The sequence below is a fragment of the Chiloscyllium plagiosum genome, chromosome 14 (assembly GCF_004010195.1).
Source record: "Chiloscyllium plagiosum isolate BGI_BamShark_2017 chromosome 14, ASM401019v2, whole genome shotgun sequence".
Classification (NCBI taxonomy): Eukaryota; Metazoa; Chordata; class Chondrichthyes; order Orectolobiformes; family Hemiscylliidae; genus Chiloscyllium; species Chiloscyllium plagiosum.
In genome coordinates this window covers 24,132,438-24,157,205 of record NC_057723.1, presented here as the reverse complement: position 1 = coordinate 24,157,205, position 24,768 = coordinate 24,132,438, and the positions used below count along the sequence as shown (strand labels likewise).

The 24,768-nt window shown below is 37.5% G+C and overlaps 1 protein-coding gene across 5 annotated transcripts in view; it reads left to right on the top strand.

Annotated features, from left to right (window-relative positions):
• Positions 1-22,890, top strand: part of LOC122556557 (gamma-aminobutyric acid receptor subunit alpha-6-like) — a 33,655-nt gene extending 10,765 nt beyond the window's left edge. For 3 of the 5 annotated variants that reach the window (XM_043703356.1, XM_043703354.1, XM_043703353.1), the window contains 5 exons: positions 4,611-4,754; positions 10,251-10,403; positions 10,488-10,640; positions 12,491-12,741; positions 21,395-22,890. In XM_043703356.1, the coding sequence (XP_043559291.1) occupies positions 4,611-4,754; positions 10,251-10,403; positions 10,488-10,640; positions 12,491-12,741; positions 21,395-21,676 (983 nt within the window). In that variant the 3' untranslated portion in view covers positions 21,677-22,890. Of the gene's footprint in view, positions 1-4,610; positions 4,755-10,250; positions 10,404-10,487; positions 10,641-12,490; positions 12,742-13,618; positions 13,761-21,394 lie in introns of those variants that run through there. The other 2 variants (XM_043703358.1, XM_043703357.1) reach the window with 2 other exon arrangements.
• Positions 22,891-24,768: the final 1,878 nt, after the last annotated feature.

Sequence of the window (24,768 nt, the reverse complement as noted above, 5' to 3'; positions counted from 1 at the left end):
AGGTCAGGCTCACTGGTCTATAGTTCCCTGGCTTGTCTTTGCTGCCCTTCTTAAACAGTGGCACCACGTTTGCCAACCTCCAATCTTCCGGCACCTCACCTGTGACTATCGATGATACAAATATCTCAGCAAGAGGCCCAGCAATCATTTCTCTAGCTTCCCACAGAGTTCTCAGATACACCTAATCTGGTCCTGGGGATTAATCCACCTTTAACCGTTTCAAAACATCCAGCACTTCCTCCTCTGTAATCTGGACATTTTGCAAGATGTCACCATCTATTTCCCTACAGTCTATATCTTCCATATCCTTTTCCACAATAAATACTGATGCAAAATATTCATTTGGTATTCAAAGTTTGTGAGAAGATTTGTAGCTCGGGTGCTCGTTGTTGTGGTTTTGTGCGCCGAGCTGGGAATTTGTGTTGCAGACGTTTCGTCCCCTGTCTAGGTGACATCCTCAGTGCTTGGGAGCCTCCTGTGAAGCGCTTCTGTGATCTTTCCTCTGGCATTTATAGTGGTTTGTATCTGCCGCTTCCGGTTGTCAGTTTCAGCTGTCCGCTGCACTGGCCGGTATACTGGATCCAGGTCGATTTGCTTATTGATTGAATCTGTGGATGAGTGCCATGCCTCTAGGAATTCCCTGGCTGTTCTCTGTTTGGCTTGTCCTATAATAGTAGTGTTGTCCCAGTCGAATTCATGTTGCTTGTCATCTGCGTGTGTGGCTGGTCGTGTTGTTTCGTGGCTAGTTGGTGTTCATGGATGCGGATCGTTAGCTGTCTTCCTGTTTGTCCTATGTAGTGTTTTGTGCAGTCCTTGCATGGGATTTTGGTATCTCCCCCATTTTCTGTGGCTCCACGCAAAGGCCGCCTTGCTGATCTTTGAGGGGCCCTATTCTCTCCCTAGTTACCTTTTTGTCCTTAATATATTTGTGAAAACCATTTGGATTCTCCTTAATTCTATTTGCCAAAGCTATCTCATGTCCCCTTTTTGCCCTCCTGATTTCCCTCTTAAGTATATTAAAAGCAACTTATCGTATCCTGTCATCATGGGCACGTTAATATAAATGTTACAAGGAGTTGCTGATGGATATTCTTGATACAACAGAAGCAAGCTATTTTCCTTGACAAACAAGTTTTTCTTAACTGACTGAAGAAGTAACCTTACATTATCTAAAGATTATCTGTTAATGCATAAAATGAAATTATGATTTTGGAAAATGTATCACAAACAATTGCCTTCTTAATGTTATTGTAATTATCGTTGTAATGCAGAAGTGGTGGCAGAATGGTAATGTCACTGAAGTATTATTTTAGAGGCCCAGGCAAATGCTTGAAGGGTATAGGTTCAAATCCTAACATATAGATACGGGAATTTAAATTTAGTTAATAAATCATGAAATAAAAGCTAATCTCAGTAATATAGACCATGAAACCATTGTTATAAAAACCCACCTGGTTCACCTGGGTAATTTTCATAGAATAATATAGCACAGAAACAGACCCTACGGGCCAGCTCATCCACACCGACCAAGTATCCTGAGCTGATCTAGTCCCACTTTCTAGCATTTGGTGCACATCCCTCTATCCCTTCCTATTCAAGTACCCATGTGACAATACTTTAAGAAGTGCATTTTATCCTAGTTTTCTTAATGAAGAAAGATTGAGATAGAGGTGTAGAGTGGTCTGCTCAAAGCCAATAAAATAAACAGCTTGTGAGGTCCTGGGCTTTTTTAAAAGTTGGAACAATAGAAGCAGCTTGAATGGGTGATGCCAAGCTTCCACAGAAATGATTTTAAGTTTTAGCTTTCTGCGTTGCTTGAGTCGTCAAGCTGGATGTAGAAGCTGTCATTCCTCTCACTGTAAAAGCTGGGTTCTCTACCTTCTGCTAGAATGTGAGACAACCTATTTTACTGAATTTGCTTTTGACGAGGCTGTGTTTACGGGTTGTTACTATATTGGAACAGTTGATTAGTAGTAGTTAATATATATATATATCATGTAAATCATTTTGATAAAGTTATAGTTAATCCATTTATTTTATTTTGTTTTTATGTTGTCTTTATTTTAACTATAGTATAAAGATAAAATGTGTTTTGCTTAACGTCGAGCAGTTTGACCAATCACATTGCATCTGGAATGCAACGCCTTGCACTTAGCTTTCTAAAATAAGAAAAAGTCAAGCTCTGGGCTATTTTCTTAATATATTTTGAGATGGTTAAGTCTAGTCTTTAATATTCATGTGAATGTCTGTCTTTTAAATGGTATAATTATACCCCTTCTTGCACCACCTCTGGCAGCTTGTTCTGTACAAACACTACCATCTGCATGTAAATGTTGTCCCTCTGGTCCCTTTTAACTCTTTTCCCTCTCACCTTAAACTCCCTACCCTTCAGAGAAGGACAGCTGCCCTTACCTGGTCTGACTTATGTTATCCTAGATCAACAGCTTTGTAGTTGACTCCTAAATAGTCTCTGAAATGATTTAGCAGGCTATTCAGTGGTACCAAACTACTATAAAAGGCTAAAAGGAATGAAATTAGATGGACCACCCAAAGCACTAAAAAGGATAGTGATGCACCTAGCATTATTCATCCTGCAAGTACCTCCTCAATCATCCAGGGACCTTCTCCCCAAACTGGGAGAGATGTTTCATACACTAGGAACTAGTAGAAAGAATGTTAAGGAATAAATTTACAAAGAAATAAAAGCGATACACGAATCATAGAGTAGTTTTAATGGAGGACTTTAAATATCAGGAATTTCTAATGAAGGGCCTATGCCCGTAAAGTCAACTGTAGTCCTCGGATACTGTCTGACCTGCTGCATTTTTCCAGCGCCACTCTTTTTGACTCTGACTTCTCCAGTATCTGCAGTCCTCACTTTCTCCTGAGATACAAGTACTGTAAAGGGATACAGGGCAAGACAGTGCGGTAAAAGAGTTTTGTTTTAGATCGATGGAGTAGGATTGTTTGGGGACCAAAAAGTGGATTTATGCTTGGAGGGAAGGGAAATAGCTGAGATATTAATACTCTGCATCTGTCTTTCCCAAGGAAGAAGGTGCTGCTCAGGCTGTGGTGAAAAAGGAGATCACTAATACATATGAAGAACTTACAATTGATGAGGAACAGGTGTTAAATAGGCTGGCTAAACTTAAAAATTGCACCAAAATTAGATGAGCTACATACAAGGATACTTAGGGCAGTTAAAGCAAAAATTTCAGAGGCACTGGCCATAATTTTTCAGTCTTCTTTAGAGTCATGTTTGATGCCAGAGGAATTGAGAATTGTAGATGTTGCACCCTTGTTCAAAAAAGGTATTAAGATAAGATCAGCAAACATAGATCAGCCAGTTTAAACTCAGTGTAAGGAAAACTTATAGAAACAATAACTTGGGATAAAATTAATAGCCTTGTTGTCAAATACAGGTTCATTAAAGAAAGCCAACATTAATTTGTTAAAGGAAAATTGTGTTAAGAAACTTACTGGATATTTTGAAGTGCATCTATTAGGATACTTGCTGTTCCTGATATGTTTATGCCCTTGGCACAGTTTCCAACTCAACTAATGTGATTCCCCAGTCAGCTCCCTGTAATGCTTCTTTCTTCCTTCTCAGTTGACTCTCTAATTCCCTTTTGAATGCCTCAATTGAGCCTGTGTCCATCAAGGTCTTAGAAAATGCATTCCAGATCCTAAATGCTGATTGTGTAAAAACATCGCTTATGCTGATTTTTGCTTCTTTTGCCAACCATAAATTTTAAAAAGCACAATTACAAAACATGCAGTTGGTATGGAACTTGGAAACATTGTGAACAGTGGGGCTTAAAGTGCAGAAGTTCAAAAGGACATGGACAAGTTGGTGGAATAGGCAGGCAACTAGCATATGAAGTTCAGTGCAGCGAAACATTAATTGATTAATTTTGCTAGGAAGAACATGGAGAGACTATATAAAATGTACAGTCTGAAGGTGGTGCAGGAGCAGGAGACATATAAAAGTCATTAAAAATGTCACAACAGGTTGAAAATAAGTTCAATAAAGCTGATACTATCCAAGACTGCATTAATAGTGCCACAGAGCAAGGACATTATTATGAAGTTGTATAAGATACTGCTTTGGGTAGAGTAGATAGGGCGAAACTATACCTGCACATAAAAAAACAACAAAAGGTGCAAATGTAATGTGGTTGGTAAAAGAAGCAAAATCAGCATGAGCAATATTTTTGTGCACTGAGCGGTTAGGATCTGGAATGCACTTTAAGATTGTGATGGACGCAGGTTCAACTGAGGCATTCAAAAGGGAATTAGAGTGTCAACTGAAAAGGAAGAAAGAAGCATAACAGGGAGCTGGCCGGGGAAATCACATTAGTTAAATTTGGAGACCACTGCTGACAGTGAGCTGAATGGCTTCCTTCTACACTGTAACTATGTTTTGATCTGCTATCTTATTTTTAGGTAATTGATGCTCCAAAATGCCTTCTGTTTCATGCTTATGAATCATTATTGCTGTAAATAGGCATGATGATACTGTTAACTGATGAAAACATATATTAGGTAATTTAAAAAACTAACAGTTTATGATGGGAGAATCAACTGGAACCTGACATTTAATTTTGCAGATGCCTATCCTAGAAGTGAAATAATTTACACTTGGAAGAAGGGCCCCTCATACTCAGTAGAAGTACCAGATGAATCTTCAAGTCTGCTGCAGTATGATCTTGTAGGCCAAACTGTATCTAGTGAAACCATGAAATCCAACACAGGCAAGTGGGATGATTTTTTAGTTATGTGTTTCAACAAGTAAGTATTTTTGTTGTATAGTTTTTTAAATAATAGGAGTAAAACTTTACTATTTATACCCAAAGTTCTCAATTCTAAACTGCAAATCAACTAAAATAAGAAGAGAAAATATGCTGGAAATAAAGAACATTTATATCTTGGACCCATCAGTAGTTTAATGGCATTGACCAGTTGAATTTGAAAATGTTCTAATTCTGATATTTGAAATAGCAATACTTTGTAAAATTTCATACTTGTCAGGATTAATACACAATCATGTATGAACCGGTCCATGCAGCAAAACAATGTATTGAGGGGATAAATCATATTAGGGCATTAATACTGCTTTTACAATTACCAAGAGGTGTTATTGTCTGACATTATATTCTTATCGATGCGACTTTACATAATAACAAGTACTTGCCATTTGATGAATATTAGATTTGAATGGTTAGCTTCCAGATGGCAGGCACCTGCAACTTTACAACCTGACTCAAACTGCATGACATAATCATGAATCTTGCCATCTGTTTGAAATGGTATTACTTGCAGTGTACTGAGCAATGATTCCCCACGCTCCTATTTTAAAGCCTAAAATAGCTTTAAAATTATTAGTATTTATTAAAAAGAATGGTGCCTTTCCAAATTGTCCATACTTGTTGCACAAGGCATGTAGACTGTTTGGAATGTGACTTATATTGACATTTGCTAAATACTTTTGCATTTTTTTATTGTCTTCCACATCATTTACACTTGACTCAGAATTTCATCATCCTGAAACCTGCAAATATAAACATAAATTAAAAATAGTTGAAATCAAAATGAATTTGTTTTGCAAAACAGTAAATAAAATTTACCTTCATTTGTGTTTTACTTTGTTTAAAATAACATTTTAAAATATGATGTTACATACATTTTGAAATAAATATTACAATAATAATTCCATTTTGATTTTGAGAAGACATTGATAAACCAATTGGGCCACTCCTTTACGTATTTAATGTGTTACTGTCTTGAAGCAGTCTCTTGTCTATACTTTAATTCAGTAAGACACATGTTCAGAGGGGTTGGTGTAAATCAATCAGTGATGTAATTTTTGTAATCATGATGTAAACAGTGTCTGGCTAGAGACTGAGAGAAGCAACACTTTGCACTAGATTGTAGCAATATATGTAGTGTGAATTAAGAGTTGGAATTTATTTTACCATGCTCACATCCAGATTATTGGTAGAATAGAGCAGATAAGGATAACCAATTAGTTCAATACTAAGGGGACTGGGATAAACCAAGCTCAGGATTAAGGACAGACTAGTACACTCTTCCATAATTGACCCCATCCCAAAACATGGGAAGTGCAGCAGGCAACAGTTGGAAGCAACTGACAAGGTAGGGTGAAAATCACAATTTTCAAGCATTCAGTAAATGATGAAGGAAATGTGGACCTTGAAGTAGCATCAAAACAAGGCATACATAGGAGGGAAGTAGCAGAAACTTCAGAAGGAGAACAGCCTTTAAGAAGCAGAGCAATGTGGCATCCACAAGATGTCAAAATCCACAGAACAGTCACTATCTCAATCCCAACAGCTTAGGAAGAGGGGTTCGACAACAAAGAAAGAGATGGAAACTCTAGAAACACCAGTCTGAAATGTACAAAACAGACTTAAAGTTTCAGGTAAAAGCTCAGATGCACCAGGTCAGTCCAAATTAATAACCAGAGGTGGCTGATGTCCTAATGAAGCAAGATATTGATGAGACTTTAGCATTAGTTGAAGAAGTGTTACACTATTAGGCACTTCAGTCTGAAGAAAAATTAATTATAGAGTGAGTACGGTTCAAATAGAGAAATCAGAAACAAAGTGAAATTGTTATAAGTTTAAAATCTAGCCTTGCAGATCAGTTGATAACAGTGGCAACAGAGGCTTGGAAGATGAATTAGTCAGTAATTGGATTGTTGGTGCAATAAATAGTACTCAAGACTTTTTACAGACAATGAAGATCTGACCCTAGAGCTCATCTTTGACTCGTTTCACATAACAATCAGATGAGTCACAAGCAGCCCATACTTTGGGGCAACACCAAAGCTTCAGTTGGGGTGGTCCTTGCGGGAAGCAGAAAGATTGCTAGTTCTTCCTTCAGAAAGCCTATCATAAAGTTCACTAAAGCTACCAAAAGTGTACAAAACAGTATTTCTGATTTTTTTTTTGTGCTTACGTTGTGGGCAAAACGAAGGTCCAGAAGGGGAGCAACATATTATTTATACAGAAAAAAAGTTATGAATCTGGAACAATTTTAAGGACTGAAGACAATTTCAAATGAAATTGTCGAGGTATTCTCTCAAATACAATCTTTTAGATTAAGGTTAATGTCGTGTGACCCAACAACTGAGTATGTGTTAGGAAAAATGCAAATAGTATCAAGATCTACAGTTGATGAATTTACAAAGTAAGGTATCACACTAAATTCAAAGGTAGATACACATTCTTCTACCATCACAAGTACTTTACTAGGCTAAGAAAGGAAACTTGCAGAAATTGAGCAACACCGTTAGAAGATGAACATTGCATACAAATCAGAGCACACTGCCAAGATGACAGGTCTGAATATGTTCCAAATAACAATGTGTAGATAATATTATGAGCAATATAAGTATTTAAAAATAGTGGATAATTTGTTAGTCTTCATGTGATTGGTGATCCCAAGATCTATGAGGGATAAGGTTCTTCAAAGACTCCACGTTAGCCATTTATACTTCACAACATGCAGGGCAAGAGTACAATAAATGTTATAGTAGCCTCAGATCTCAGCAGCCACAGAATGCCTGCATTCTTTGTAGCAATCAAGTAACAGTCAAGTACCAATGGAAAATCTAATGCTATCAAAAAAAACCTTTCCAGCTAGACCTTAGAAAATGCTAGGCTTAAATTTGTTTGATTTCAGAGGGAAGATCTACCTCAACATTATAACTGATTATTTTCATTGGGTGATTAATGGATATCATTAGACAACAGCAGATTCCATGTAAAAAGCTTTGAAAATTATTTATTCAATGCATGGTATTCCATGAAGTAATACCAGATAAAGGTCTGTAGTTTGTTAATTAAATCTGCAGAATATTCGCAAATGAATACAATTTTTAAACCATCCAGCCATTTCACTACACCATCCACATACAGTTCAGCAGAGTGTTGTGAAAACTTTAAAGATGCTGCAGACAAAATATCAGGATAAAGTAGTAGTCTTAATGAATTTCTGAACATTGTTGAACAATGTTATATTACAGCAGAATTATTAATGATCCAAAACCTAAAAACTTAAATCCTAGAAACTCTGACATGATAAAACAGTTGAAGATCATGGCCATGTACAATTATATGAAGAGAATCAAAGATGTAAGCAAACAAAATAAAATAACTACAGAATCAAGCATAATGTTTAACTACTTCACTACTAGGTCAGAAGTATGCATAAGAGATCAACGAGCTGAAAGTATGGCTATCAAATAAATGAAATAATCTTATTATTCATATCTCTTCCAAACTAGTTATTTTTCAGAATAAACAGATAAATCCTGCTATTTCTAGAGAACAAAGGGAATGGTTTGTATAAATACTAATTATTAATAATTGGGAGAATTAGATACACTCTACATCAATCACTCAGTTAACACAGGCCAGGGACCATCAATCTAGATCAATCAAATTGTAAATCAATCAGTGATGCAACTGATATAATAACTCCATAGGTAAAATGTTCAGATGGAAGAGTCAACAAGGAAGCATGACAGAGAAGCAATATTCTGTTCAGCACTCTGTTATTAATATATAGAGTGTGAATAAAAACATGGAATTGCATTACCACACATTACAGTAATCCCTCCATACCAGCAGGGGATACGTTCCAAGATCTACCGCATTATCCCGAAACTGCGGATAGGAGTGAACTCATTTATTTAAATGGGGAATTTACCCTCCTGGCAGCCCCTTGATCCCTTGTGCTGTTACATTCCCTATAATATGTTCGGGTCATAGTAAATCATGGTAAATGATTCTGCGGATACGGGGGTTGGCCTGTAGTCTAAATTATGTTAGAGTAGAGCAAATTGGGACAACCAATTAGTTCAACACAATGGAAACTGGAATAAACTATGCCTAATACTAAGGGCCAACTGGAACAGGGGCAGACTTTCCTTCCATTATCACCTCTATCTCAAACTAAGTAACACCAGACATTGAAATTATATTATGATGTGTAAGCTTAAAGTGAAACAGTGACTCTTGTAATCTAGATGCTTGTTACAAGTTACTATTGTAATCTAGATGCTTGTTACAAGTTGACATAATTCATAATATATAAATGGTATTTATTAGGTGGCATTTTAATCTAATTTTTCCAGGTAATATTTAGCTGTTATTTAAAAACATTTAATAAATAGTATTGTAAAATATTATTATATTTTTCAATTTTAATGTATTATGAATAGAGTCACTACTACACTACTTTATTTGAACTGAAATGGTCTGAGGTCATAGTTCACTGAATATCATAGCAAATAAGAATCACAAGTGTGACATGAAGCGATCACACAATGTAAAATAAAGTCACATATTATATGTGATAACATTGCATTTCAAATGAATTTTTAATATTTAATCTGCCCTAAAGATTCTATGAATGTAAGGTGAAGTCACGATAGTCCCAGAGGGCCATTCTGTCATTAGAGAGACATGTCTGGCGGTGATTTAACCAGGGGGTTATGATACTTCAGCCAAGGGGCAAGGTAAAGAAGGAGCATTCTTCATGGTAACCTCAAATGGTGTGAGAATTGAACTCACTACTTCACAAGCTAGCTATCCAGCTAAAGGAGCTAACTGATCCCTACAGTAACGAGAATGAGAAAGGTAATTAGTTGAACCATCCTGCAAAGTTCAACTAAAATTTCAAAGTGTCAAGTAAGTGGATGCAATTATACGATACCTTTAATAATTGCAGCTGAAGCAGCACTTCTAAGTTTTGGTTCCTGTATAATTTGCCTCTATTTCAAATCTCCAGTGTCACTATGCAACCCAATCCTGCAATACCTTATGGTTTCCAATTGAACAATTCTGTGAACTTGATTTATTTAATACTGCTAAAAGGTGCAGGAGAGGCTTGTCAGAAGGTGTTAAAGTTGCCTTCAATGTATGACAGATGTTCTTAATGCTAATTGTAAAAATATTGATACAAATTAAAGCATGTACATTCTAATACCAAATTTAGTCTGGAAGCATGTGATCAGTTATATATTTTCCTGTAAGCATGACATACAACAGTGCTTTATACCATTACCATTACAAGTTATTATCCTATTTTTAACTTGTCATGCCATATTCTAGATTTTTTTGTTGCATCCTTAACTTATTTTTCAGTCTGTAGAATGTTAATCTGAAGAGAACTCTAGTAATGTTATGATCACAAAAATGTTTATATTTGTCTTTTTACAGGTGAATACATAGTGATGACAGTGTATTTTCACTTAAAAAGGAAGATGGGATACTTTATGATTCAGACTTACATTCCTTGCATTATGACTGTAATTCTCTCCCAAGTATCTTTCTGGATTAATAAGGAGTCTGTCCCAGCTAGAACAGTATTTGGTATGCCTGATTTACAATACCTACTTATGAGTATGTTCATTGGTCAATCTTTGTTTAGTTACCATCATCATTTATTTGTTTCAGGTGAATACTCCATACAAATAGTCTATTTTTTCCTACAAAGAAAACTAGGCTATTATCTCATTCAGACTTACATCCCATGCATCATGACTGTAGTTTTGTCTCAGGTTGTGTTCTGGATAAACAAAGAATCTGTCCCTGCTCGTACTGTGGCGGGTATGGAAACTTTTACTGTGTCTGCTTATAAATAATTGTGTATGGTGGCTTAGATGCAGAATTATTGTCCCTGTTTTTTTTTCACATTTTCTCACATTGTGTTTTTGCTATTTTTGTAAGTTCATGTCAATGTTTAATGTGTAGCTTTTTATATTAAGAAATGTAATGAATAAGCGATACATTTTTCTGACTAAATGTGTGCTTTTCATGTATGTTTTTTAAAAAATTGTTGTTGGGATGTGGATGTTTCTGCTTGGTGACTATTTATTGCCCATCCCTAATTACTCTTGAGAAAGTGGTGATTTCAGCTCCAGGATATCTCTGCAGGAGTTCTTGAGGGTATCGTCCTAGACGCAGTCATCTTTATCATTGACTTTCCCTCCATTATAAGGTCAGAAGTAAGGATGTACGCTGATGACTGCACAATGTTTAGCACTATCCTCAGATAATGAAGCTGGCCATCTTCAAATGCAAAATACTTGGACAGTATCAAGGCTTGAGCTGACAATTGGCACGTAACATTCGCACAACACAAATGCCAGGCTATTGCCATCACCAATAAGAAACAATCTAACCACTGCCCCTTGACATTCAATCATCTTACCATCATTGAAACCCCTACTGTTAACATCCTGGATGTTAGCATTGATCAGAAAATCAACTGGACTCATCATATAAATACAGTGACTATAAGTGCAGATCAGAGGTTAGGAATACTGTGGTGAGTAACTCACCTCTTTCCCCCCCACCTCAAAAACCTATCCACTATCTACAAGGTGCTAGTCAGAAATGTCATGGAACACTCACCACTTACCTGAATGAATGCCATTCCATTAATACTCAAAAGGTTTGACACCAGGCAGGACAAAGCAGTCCACGTGAATTGGCACCACACACAAACGCAACCATTCACTTTCTCCACCAATGCTTAATAGCAACAGTATATATTATCTCCACTTGGAGAAGAAATTCACCAAATATGCTGAGACATCACTTTTCAAAGCAACAATCACTTGCATCTGAAAGGACAAGGGCAGCAGTGGAACCACCTCATGCAAGTTCCCTTCCTAGCCACTCACTATTCTGATTTGGAAATATATTGCTGTTCCTTCACTATGTCACGGGTCAAATTCCTGGAACTCCCTCCCATACATCATTTTGGGTCTACCTACAGCATACTGCAGCAGTTCAAGAAGGCAGCTCACTGCCACTTTCTCAAGAGCAGCTAGGCCACAATTTGCAGATTGAGAAAGTCCTGAGTGGATTAAGTTTGCACTATTATCTCTAACTTTTAGTGGACGTGAACCCTTACTACAAGATGTATCATCACTGGGAAGGTGATCACCTAGTGGTACTATCCCTGCACTGTTAATCCAAAGACCCGGGTGATGTTATGGAGAGACAGGTTCAAATCCTGCAATGGTAGATGGTAGAAATTGAATGGAATAGAAGTCTAGAAAGAAGAGTCTAATGATGTCCACAAAACCATTGTCGAAGAAACCTATCTAGTTCACTGGTGTCCTTTAGGAAAGGAAATCTGCTGTCCTTAAGTGGTCTGGCCTACATGTGACTCCATACTCACAGCAATGTGGTTGATCCCTAATTGCAATTAGGGATGGGCAAGTTGACAATCTCTTTAAATATTTCAGGTCAGTGACTAGAAGTAAACACACTTGGTGGACATTAAGGAACAGTCTACTTCCACACCTCAAAGATAATGCTCGCCATTCATTAAATGTCATAAGGGATATAAGAAAATTAAGTACAAAAATGGCCATCTAATTGTTTGCTTTGTTATCAATGCCAAAAATGCTAAGTAGATTATTATTTTTCTATTTAAATTTCTAAAGGTATTACTACAGTTTTAACCATGACTACTCTAAGTATCAGCGCACGCCACTCGCTACCAAAGGTGTCCTATGCTACTGCTATGGATTGGTTCATAGCAGTATGTTTCGCTTTTGTCTTTTCTGCACTCATCGAATTTGCAGCCGTAAACTACTTCACAAATCTTCAGGCTCAAAAAGCCCAAAAAAAAGCAACACAAGCAGCAGCATTATCAGCAGTAGCAGGAGTACCTGAATCAGAGGAGATAGTATCGGTAAGTGAGTTCTCGTTTGTCGACATGAAAAGGCAAAGTCATGATAACAGACAATTTGTGAATTCCCACTTAATATGCATCTTATCCTATATAATAAAGATATTGTCAATTTTGTTTCCTAAAGATGTTATACAGTACAACTATTTCCTTTATATAATTTTAAATATAAAATGTAAAACTAGCCCTAGCATTGATTGTGTTTCACTGTTTCCAAAAACAAAATTAAAATCTGGCCTAGCATATTTGCAAAAGGATCTCTGAGGTTTCTACAGTAAATATTTCTTTGAACATGTTTATTAACTGTATCATTTGCCATGGTGACCATTAATGGCAGAGTTGATCTTCAGCCAGCTTCCGTGCTGAAATAGAGTCATATAGGTCTATAGCATGGAAACAGGCTTTTCGATTCAACTTGCTCATGCCGCCCAGTTTTCACAATTAATCTATTCCCATTTGCCTGCGTTTGGTCCACATCCTTCCATATCTATCCCATCCATGTCTAAATGTTCCTTGAATGACAAAATTGTACTCGTTTCCACTACTACCGCTGGCAGTCCATTCCAGACACTCACCACCGTCTCTTTGAAAAAGTTGCCTCTCTGGACCCCTTTGTATCTCTCCCATTTCGCCTTAAATCTGTGACCTCTAGTTTTAGACCACCCAACATGGGGAAAAAAAACTGTTGGCTACCTAACTTATCTATGCCTCTCAAGATTTTATAGACCTCTGTGAGGTCACCCCTCAATCTCCTTCGATCCAGGGAAAAAAGTCCCAGCCTATCGAACCTCTCCTCATAACTCAAAGCTTCCAGCCCACATAGCATCCTTGTCAATCTTTTCTGCAATTTTTTTTAGTTCAATAATACCCTTTTTATCAGTAGGGCAACGAGATCTATAAGCAGTACTCAAATTGAGGCTTCACCAACTTCTTGTACAACTGTATCAAGACATCCCAACTCCTATTCTCAGTGCTCTGACCGATGAAAGCAAGTATATCGAAAGCCTTCTTCACCACCCTGTCTGCCTGTGACTCCACATTTAAAGAGCTATGAATCTGTATCCCCAGATCTCTTTGTTTGATAACACTCCCCAGGGCCTGACCATTGACTGTGTAATTCTTGCCCTGATTTTACCCACCAAAATGCAACACCTTGCATTTATCTAAATTAAACTCCATCTGCCATTCCTTAGCCCACCAGCCCAGTTTATCAAGAACTTTCTGCGTTCCCAGACAACCTTCATCACTGTCCACTATACCACCAATCCTGGTGTAATCTGCAAACTTACGAACTGCACCTCCTAAATTCTCATCCAAATCATTGATATAAATGAAGAATAACAGTGGACTGAGCACCGACCCTTGTGACACACCACTGGTCACAGGCCTCCAGTGTGAAGAAAAGCTCTCTACCACTATCCTCTACTTCTACTGGCAAGCTGATTTTGTATCCAATTGACTAGCTCTCTCTTGATCCCGTGAGATTTAACATTGCTCTTTAGAGATTTAGGAATATTTTGTTTTTAATGTTGCACAGCTGCAGTGATTACATTTTACATTCTGAAACATCTATTTTAGTGATCAAGATGTTGTATGGAATAAATTTAACATAAGTCATTACATGAATTTGCTACATTTTATTTTATATGTCGGAACTGAAAGAAATTCTGGGCTATAAGATACAATAAGTCCTGTACATGGATGATGGGATCATGTTACTCAAACCACAAATTTATGCTACTGTCTTATTTACGGATTGTGTTGTGCTGCTAACATTCAGCGCACTGTTGAGTAACTTCTCACTGAGCATGAGACACAAAATCATGTAAAGCCACACCATGGTTGCAGTAGCCAGCACTTCTTAAAGCCAACTTAGCCTGCACCTCATAAGCAGGAGGTTTATTTTGACTGAAGCAGATTCTCAAAGTAATATTGAAAGTGATTTTAAAGTGGGTAGTTGTAGAAATAGCATATGTCAGAGTTGATTTGAATTCTAAACCTCAAATATCAATTGATGTTCCATTAGTGAATACGTTTGAGGCCAAAATAGATTTTGGTTCCACAGAATCGAGGGATACGGAGAGCAGGCGTGAACATGCAGTTGAATCTAAGTGTTAGCCGTAACATAAATCTGGCACCTGGGTGAGTGTTTGGAGGAGACCCATCTGATGGAGGATTGCTGATCGCCTTCCTGCCAACCTTGCCTCTGATCCTGCCATCTACCAATTCCCATCCTGCTCTTACTCATCCAGCGATCCAGCATCAGCTCCAGAATACAATTTGCAACAATGGAGAACTGCTTGCCTCTGTTTGGCTGATGCAACTCTCAATGGACAGGATTTCCATCATCACGGTCCTTAATCCTAAGACGGTGCAATGCTAGCTAATTAAGTGTTTGAGAAGCACTTCAATCAGTTCGCCATCCTCCATGAAAGTTACATGGGTCACCTACCGGTTCACCAAATGTAGCACCTGCATCAGATGCTGCAGGGAATGCTCAGACTGAAGCCCTGCAAACTCAGTTTGCTGCCACAAACTGTTAGACTTGTCATTATACCTGTGAACACCAGTGTTGAAAATGCTTGTCAAGGTCCTCCTCTCTTACTAGAATAGTTGAATACTGACCTAGTGGGTTGGCAATAATCTGCACATCCCTCTCATAATAACAACATTTGTCCTTACATTACTGCCACTTTATTAGTTCCCTTCCTGTACCTACCAGCTAGGTGGTCTGGACTTCAGCTCCCGTGCAGAAGTAGTGAACTCCAAAACATCTTTTTAGGGTGGTTCTGATGGGCAATCTGCAATATCCACTACTGAAAGTCTTCCACCAGGTCAATGTTTGGATGAGAAAAGGCGCACACAAGATTCACAAATGGAATGGATGCAAATTTTGTTTCCAAAATGATGTAGTTAAATGGATTGACATTTGAATTGATGGGCAAGACCTGTTTTCCTGACCACTCTTTGATAATATCTCCTCAATTTAAAAAGAATGAGTAAAATTTGTGCAATGTCCTCCTGTTAATTTTGATAGGAAGTGGCTTCTCTCATTCATTGTGGTGATGTTTATATTTTGAAATAAGTGAAAATGTCAGGTAGTACTTATAATTTGCAAGATCTATAATGTTTTCAAATTCCTGGTATAAAAAGAAGTATTTCCAGAAATATGAAGCATCAAAAAGATAGTTTTCCATTGAATAGATATTATTTCCTTCAGTACAGAATTGAAGATTGTATTGTCGCAGCTCCTTTGTGAAGAGCGCACTGAAAAGCAAGTCCCACTATTCCATTAGAGACAAAATAAACTGCTAAAATGTGAAGTAGACAAACAGGAGGTTGGAAGAACATAGCAAGCCAGACAGGAGGTTGGAAGAACATAGCAAGCCAGACAGCACCAGGAGGTGGAAAAGGTGAAGGGAGCTCCCTTTCTCCCCCCCTCCCAAGTCCTGATGAAGGATCTTGACCCAAAACGTTGACTTTTTCCACCTGCTGATGCTGCCTGCTTGCTGTGTTCTTCCAGCCTCCTGTTTGTTTGTCCACTATTCCATTAGCCATCACAAATGGATAAATGACCAATTGAATCACTAAGATTGTTGCTTGACATTTTCCACTATCTAAAATAAAAACAATTCAAAATATCACGAAACAAGAAGCCAAAATATATTTATTTGAAACACACATACCTTAATATGTGAAAAATGATTGCAAAAAATATGTGAAAAAAACTATTATTGCAAATTTAAATTATACTTTCTTTAAATCCAAACACACACCCATTCATTCACAAAGAGACAGTTCTGCAGAGATATTATGGGTGGAAAACAGAGGCAAAAAGAAATAATTCTGAGAATCGAGAGTCCGAGCCACAAGGATGGAATGAGGTGACTTTCTCATAGTCGTTTTATTTTTTGATATCATGTTGTTATTGACTATAGAGTAGGAGTACATCCTTAATCATCCTTCGCTTAACCATCTTCAGCTGCTTCATCAATGAACTTCACTCCACCATAAGGTCAGAAGTGGAAATGTTCACTGATGATTACAGTGTTCAGTACTATGACAAATTTTCCAATACTGAAGCAGTTCATGCTCAAATGCCAAATCTGAACAGGCTTGGGCTGACAGTGACAAATAACATACATACCATACAAATGCCAGACAATGACCATTTCCAACAACAGTCAAACCATTGCTCCTTGATGTTCAATGGTATCACCATCCTGACTAGGAAATACATTGCAATAGTTTGTGTCATTGAGTCAAAATCCTGAACTTGCTTCCAAAACAACATCATGGGTTGTCCTACAGCATGTGGACTTCAGCGATTCAAGAAGGCAGCTGACCACCTCTTAAAGGGCAGCTAGGGGCAGGCAATGAATGTTGGCCCAGCCACCGGCACTCATGTCCCACGAGCGAATTTAAAAAGAAATGCCAACACTGAATCCCCTACTATCAATATCATAAGAGTTAACATTGACCAGAAGTTGAACTAGCATTGTCATATAGATACTGTGGCTGCAAGAGCAGGGTAGAGGCTAAGACCCTTGCAGCGAGTAGTTTACCTCCTCCCTCCTTAAAGCCTGTCCACAATCTACAAGTCACAAGTGGAAAATTCCCCACTTGCCTGAATGAGAGTAAATCAAAGAATATTCAAGAAGCTCAACACTATGCAAGATAAAGGAGCCCGCTTGATTGACACCACATCCACATTTAGTCCTTCCACCACTGATGCTCAGCAGCAGGACTGTGCACCATTTACAAGATGCACTGTGGAAATTCACCAAGGTTTCTTAGACAGCACTTTCCAAATTCACAGCCACTAACATCAACAAGAACAAGGGCAGCAGATAGATGCCACCACCTGCAATTTCACCTCCAAACTTCTCACCATCAGACTCGGAAGTATATTGCCATTCCTTCAGTTTCACTGGGTGAAAATCCTGGAATTCTCTTCCTAATGGCATTGTGGGTATACCTAAACTACACTACACTATCTTTTCTTTGAAATATTTCACACACTCTCCAAATGGCCTCAAAACGTTAGATTTTGCACCACAAGTTACTTTTCAGAACCAGTTCTAAGGAAGAGTCACTCAACCCAAGACATTAACTCTGATTTCTCTCCACCGATCCTGCCAGACCTGCTGTGCTTTTCCAACAATTTCTGTTCTTATTTATCAAAACTTGCATTCAATCTCATCTATGTACCTAACAAACTGAGCTGTCTGACAAGACTGCACAGTTATTTCATTGTATCTTTGGAGGCAGCTGCATCTTTTTTCTATTGTCCTGACATTACAAATTATGATGGGATTGGTACTCTCCAAGTTGCATTGTTAATGTAAAATTACAGCTGACTCACTCAGCTATACCTTTAAATCAACATATTTTAAAACACCAGATATCTGATTACCAATTTTAAATTTCTTCCTAATTTGATCAATGGCATTCTTTTCAAACTCATTAGTAACACTCCAGAAGAAATTGCATCATAAAGACAAGTGAACCTTAAAAGGACAGCCTTTACCAAAATATGCCATGCTTGAGAAGTGCTATTCAAACTGTAAACAAAATCATTAAGCTTCCAAAAATTTCCCTTCCATGTCAAATGCTTCTTTTGGAGGCTGATGAAGTAGTTCTTTCAGAAGCATATTGCCCGAATGGAAAGCTGCTCTTAAAGGTATGGAATTGCATCTCCTTGAATAGATAACTAAAGTGGCCAAAAAATTTAAAAATCACCATTCACACTGTAGATGACCCAACTCTTCATAACCACAACACCCCTGACTGTCAATCTTGATCTTACAGAGCTATCCAGTAGGAGGTTTTCTGTATCTATGTGGTGGAGCCAGTGGACCTCTATTTGAAACCTCTGAATACTCACCAAATTCTTTCAGATTTTCTAATATTTTTGGTTTAGTTTCCCTAATTGCTTTATCTTCCAATTCAGGTGGCACAGTGGTTAGCACTGCTGCCTCACAGCGCCAGAAACCCGGGTTCAATTCCCACTTCAGGCAACTGTCTGTATGGAGTTTGCACATTCTCCCCGTGTCTGCGTGTGTTTGCTCCGGTTTCCTCCCACAGTCCAAAAAATTTGAAGGTTATGTGAATTGGCCAGGCTAAATCACCTGTCATGTTAGGTGAAGGGGTAAATGTAGGGGAATGGGTCTGGGTGGGTTGCTCTTCGGAGGGTTGGTGTGGACGTGTTGGGCCGAAGGGCCTGTTTCCATACTGTAAGTAATCTTAAAAAAAAAATTTGGTGCAGCCACAAACACTTCCCAATCATAGGGACATTTGCTTCTGTCCTTTAGTTGAAAGGCTTCTGGATTTTCCTGGCGACTCTGTCACCTTCACCTTTGGCTGAGCTACGTTTAAAACAAATTAAAACACTGTACATCTTTTCCTCCTTCCAGACATAACTTCTGAATCATTATTCAAACTTGAACAGGATTCATTGTTTTCCATTCCTGTGCACTTTTTTGCAAATTAATGGCCAGCAATTCTTGTCCATCCTCTTGCATTGTTTATTAATTTTTTTCTTTTGCCTGTTGCCTTGTTTGCTTTTACCATTATTGTGGACTTTCTCCAATTAACTTACCCTTCTGGCAATACATCGCATGGGGGATTCACTGTAGGCAGATGACCCAGGATGAGATTGCCTTTCGGTCATTCTTCATGATTAGTACATGCATTAGAATCTACTCTTTGAATTATCAGATCCTCCCCCTTTAGGTTTTAACTGGAAAATATATTCCTCATGTACGTGTATGGTTCACTGTCTCTCAGCTATCATCTCAATCTAACATTTTTTCTTAATATTAAAATCTATTAACAGTATGACCCCCTCAACACATCTTACAACAATTCCCTCCTTGTAAAAGCTCCTGCGATTACATGCTGGCAATTTTTGAAAATCAGTGATTATGGAATCCTTGTCACATTGCAGATTACCAGCTGAAGCTTTAGACTTGCTCCAGCTGAGATAGGAGGCTTTTTCTTGCTGTCCATAACCTAAAACTCCTGGTTACCATTCATGTTGGGTTCACAGAATAATTTGTCCTAGAGGTGCCACCAGATGCACATTACTTTTCAAGGTTTACTTTTTGGATCGTCACATTCAACTACTTCACACAAATCTCCAAATATCATTGTGTGGCATGATGTATTGGTGACTATCTGATACTTTATGTTGACCTGATGTTCTCTTTCTGAAGCCCTCATTCCAACAGTCACAAACCATGTATCACCTTTCCTGAAGAAGGGCTAATGCCCGAAACGTCGATTCTCCTGTTCCCTAGATGCTGCCTGACCTGCTGCGCTTTTCCAGCAACACATTTCCATCTCTATCACCTATCAACCCAACTGACCCAACATTTGTTTATTATGGTGGAGGGTGATTTGTTAGAATCTTCAGTTGGAATTTCTCCATTGGCAATATGCATGTGTGCTTGTTTTTTTTGCTTTCTTCTCACCATACCCTTGTGTGCAAGCTGATTTAGTTTTTTGTAGTGAGAACACTGCTTTTGAATGCTAGACATGCCTTCTTCTCCTTTACATGATATCCTCTGCGGTATTTGGATCCAATCATTTATCCACGATTATTGTCCCTTTTGGAGTATTGAGCAGAATAATGCAAATTTGTTCTGTTCTGCCGTGGATATGCTCTTGCTGCTGATTTACTACCACACCACTTCTGCACATGTCAATTGCTTTCCTGACTCTCCATTCTGAGTAGATGTGATGCCAATGCAAAATCTCACGTGCCAAATACAATCTTATCTTTAATTAGATCTTCTTTCTCGTTCTTTTTTATATTTTTATTTCAGTTGCTTAAAGTAGCTTTCATTGCTCTGAACATTCTTTTTTTGTATACACACAATCCCAGCCCCTCTTCTGACACCATGTGAGGGTAGCACAGTGACTCAGTGGTTAGCACTGCTGCCTCACAGCATCAGGGACCCCGGTTCAATTCCATCCTCTGGTAACTGTGTGGAATTTGCACATTCTCCCTGTGCTTGCTTGGGTTTCCACTGAGTAGACTGGTTTTCTCCCACAGTCCAAAAATGTGCAGGTTAGGTAGTTTGGCCATGCTAAAATGCCCATTATCTGCAGGGATGTGCAGGCTAGATGAATTAGCCATGGGAAATACAGGGATAGGGAAGGGAGGATGGGTCTGGGTGAGATGCTCTTTGGAATTTTGTTGACTCAATGGGCTGAATGGCCTGCTTCCGTAATGTAGGGATTCTATGATTCTGTGTTGTTATAGGAATAGATAGTGGCTGGAAGGAATGACTTTCTTAAAGTCTCAGTAAGATAGCTGTACTGCAATGTGTGTGCTTCATGGTAGAGGTCACATGGCTATTGCAGACCAGGAAGGACATTTGTTCATGATTGCATTTCAATGCAAACATATGCTAATCCAACTTGATGTAATTTGTTTTATCCTCACTCCAAATTTTAGCAAAATGAATCATACATTTGTTTAGTATGTCTCATAAATGAATGGTTTATGTAATATAGAGTACAGATGTTTTGACGGTTTCATTTTGATCCCCAGAAAGGTTACAAATCTTGAAACTAGGCCAGAGTGACTTTACCAGGAAGAAGATAATTTCATTCTATTTTCTAAAGTATTTTCATTTTTATTTTGTAGCATTCTGATTCCAATTCCAACTTAAAGAAAAGATTTAACTCCTTGGCACCTCAGAAAGAGTCAGCATCCAGTGTAGAACCAGATTCTAACAGCAATGTGCAACCGGTTTTGTGTTCTGCTCCTGGTCTCTCTCCATCTGCTCAACCGCAATCTCATACTGGTACCAGCAAGATCGACCAGTATGCCAGGATCCTTTTCCCGCTATCATTCGGAGCTTTCAATCTGGTGTATTGGATTGTGTACCTTTCAAAAGACACTATGGAAATGGGAAGTAATATATAACTTTCAATGTCATATGTTACATTTGTGTACAGCCAAACAAGATTGCATTATCATGCATACAAAAATAATGGATATATAGATTTTCTTACAAAATAGCTGCACAGTGAAGGGTTCAAATGAAAACATAATTTCTTGGAGGAAAGTATGTTACAGTATTAAAATGCCCTTCTACATTGCATTTCTTTATTATACATAACAATTGAAAATATCCACTGGAGAAAGATAGGAATAAATAGAATTACAACAACTTAATTTGACCATGGAAACTAGGCAATTTCTCATTTGAAGGGCTGAACTCAATGGACTGATTCTGCTTTTCATATTTTGCACTTCTGTCCTTATCGAATATTTTATGACTTTACCATATAATTCAATATATTATCAAGGCTAGTTTTGATTTGACTCATGCATACCGGGAAATACTGTGGGTTATGTGTATTGGAATCCTGTAACATAATGTTAGCTTTCTTTAGCTTCAGTCCCAAGAAGAGTTTAGAGAAGATTTATTTTGTGTGCTCATTGTGGTTTGAAGTAAAGTACTGCAATATATAATAACACTTTATTTTTATTGAATGCTTTATTTGTTCACATCTTTAATTTGATAAAAAAATTATGTAAAGTATATTTTTTTAGAAAGCAGGAATCAAAATATTACATTGCAGAAATGTCCTCTCAGAAATCTAACCTTGAAGAAGGAATGACAGTAAAATGAGAGACGATTCTTCGACAATAGGATTTATTTATGAAAAGCAGGCATAGACGAAGTACACTCAATGTTTAGATATAACTATAATGTTTTTAAAAATATCATTGTTTAAATAATGAATATTGACAATATTATTGAGATGACTTGAACACTTCAATGAACTTGACAGTTTATCAGATTTTCTTGTAACCTACTGGATTTATTACCATTTTTTCATATTTGCTTTATCCCATTTGTAGAATGTCCACTGAATGTCATAATCTTTCCTTGACTCATAGCTACAGTACTACCTTTTTTGTGAGATCATCAGATCCAAACTAGTAAAAATTCAATAATGATGACTGTTATTTTAGAATAATTCTTAGAATTTTGTTCAAAATCTTCCGGAATTTATTTTCTTGCACTTTTGCCATTGATTACTCATATCCCGCCAGAATGTTGTGAGACTTGAAAAGGTTCAGAAAAGATTTACAAGGATGTTGCCGGGGTTGGAGGATTTGAGCTTTAGGGAGAGGCTTAATAGGCTGGTGCTGTTTTCCCGGAGTGTCGGAGGCTGAGGGGTGACCTTATAGAGGTTTACAAAATTATGAGGGACATGGATAAGCGAAATAGATAAAGTCTTTTTGCTGGGGTGGGGGAGTCCAGAATTAGAGGGCATACATTTAGGTGAGAGGGGAAGGATATAAAAGGGACCTAAGGGGCAACGATTTCACACAGAGGGTGGTGCGTGTATGGAATGAGCTGCCAGAGGAAGTGGTGGAGGCTGGTACATTTGCAACATTTAAAAGGCATCTGGATAGGTATATGAATAGGAAGGATTTAGAGGGATATGAGTCAAGTGCTGGCAAATGGGACTAGATTAGGTTAGGATATTTGATCGGCGTGGACGAGTTGGACCAAAGGGTCTATTTCTGTGCTGTACTTCTCTGTGACTCTAAGATGTCATCATCCTACACTGATTGTTATTGAATAGTCAAAAAATGAAGTCGGTTGGAATTCATTTTCTTTCCACATTATTTTCTTTAAAAATTACTGGTAGGGTAACACATTTTCTTTACTGTTGGCACAAAATCGGAAGTCGTGAATTGACAGCTTATTTTTTTACTGGTCATTTTGCGCTTCTGTTGAAGTACAAGTTTGCTCTTGTTGTTATGTGAAAACAGTTTAAGTGTCTTCTTTAGTGGTGTTGGACTCTGGGCTTGATATTCAATGGGAGTACTAGTGAGACCCAGTAAATGTACTGTCTTCCCTGAATCATTATAGAAGAATAGAAATGTCTGCTATTAGGGCATTGAAATATTAGATGATGAGAGTCACTATCAGTATTGGACATTTGCATGAAATATAGGAAAGTTTCAGTGCAAATATACTAATCCAATCTAGTGAAGTAGAGATTAATTATCTTTATAGCTTTAAATTATAAAATAATTATGCAGTAATGTCCCAGAATTCTATTAGAAATTTACCAGCTATTGGAAACAATCTTTTACAATTCACTTTGAAAATGTTTATAACCATAAAACTCTCCATCAGATCTCCCCTGTGCTTCAATAGAAAAGAGTTTCTTTTGGTACGCATCTTTATGACTATAACCTTTTACTTCTGCATTATTCTAGTAAATTTTCTCTGTTTTCTTTCTATATATCCAGTAAGCATGTTGCAACTGAGTTCCCAGAGCTGTTTTCCAATTTTGGGCTGACCAAGGTCTTGTATAAAGTTAGCACCACACATGTGCAATATTGTACATTCTTTTCTGCAAGCGTTTTAAATGTTTTTAAAAGTAAAGTTCAGATAACTCCCTCTAATGGAGTCAATAAATTATCAGTGAGGCAGCACTGTACTGACATACTAACAATTAAAATTCCAAGATTCTCAAAGAATCTTAGGTTAAAAATTATACAAATAACAATTAGCGTCTTTCAGACTATTGCCCTGCTGGTAGCCTCTTCTGAGCAATTCCAATTGATCCCTTTCTAAGGGGATGACTATATTTGTACTTCTGCATTTACACCAAACTGTTCTATAACTTTATTGTGAAAAGTTTCATGCAGACTAGTTTTCTCTACAAGTAAGGATGTATTTTTATTCAACAATATCAAAAATACAACTCACTATTTTCAATTAATTTTGAAAACTACTCGCTACTTTCTTTTAATGTAATAAAACAATGTCATCAGTTAATTGAGATTTTCTCTGCATTATATTGCAGTAGCAAAATGCCTTTCATTCAGTAGGTGCAATAATTAAAGTCTCTGAATTTCATTGATTAATATAAAGTAAAAGAAAATCAAGTAAATCCTCCAAAGCAACAAAACCAATATGATGAAATAACAAACTACTTTATTCTTTTTGCAATATGTAATATCTGGTTCTATAAAAAAATGTG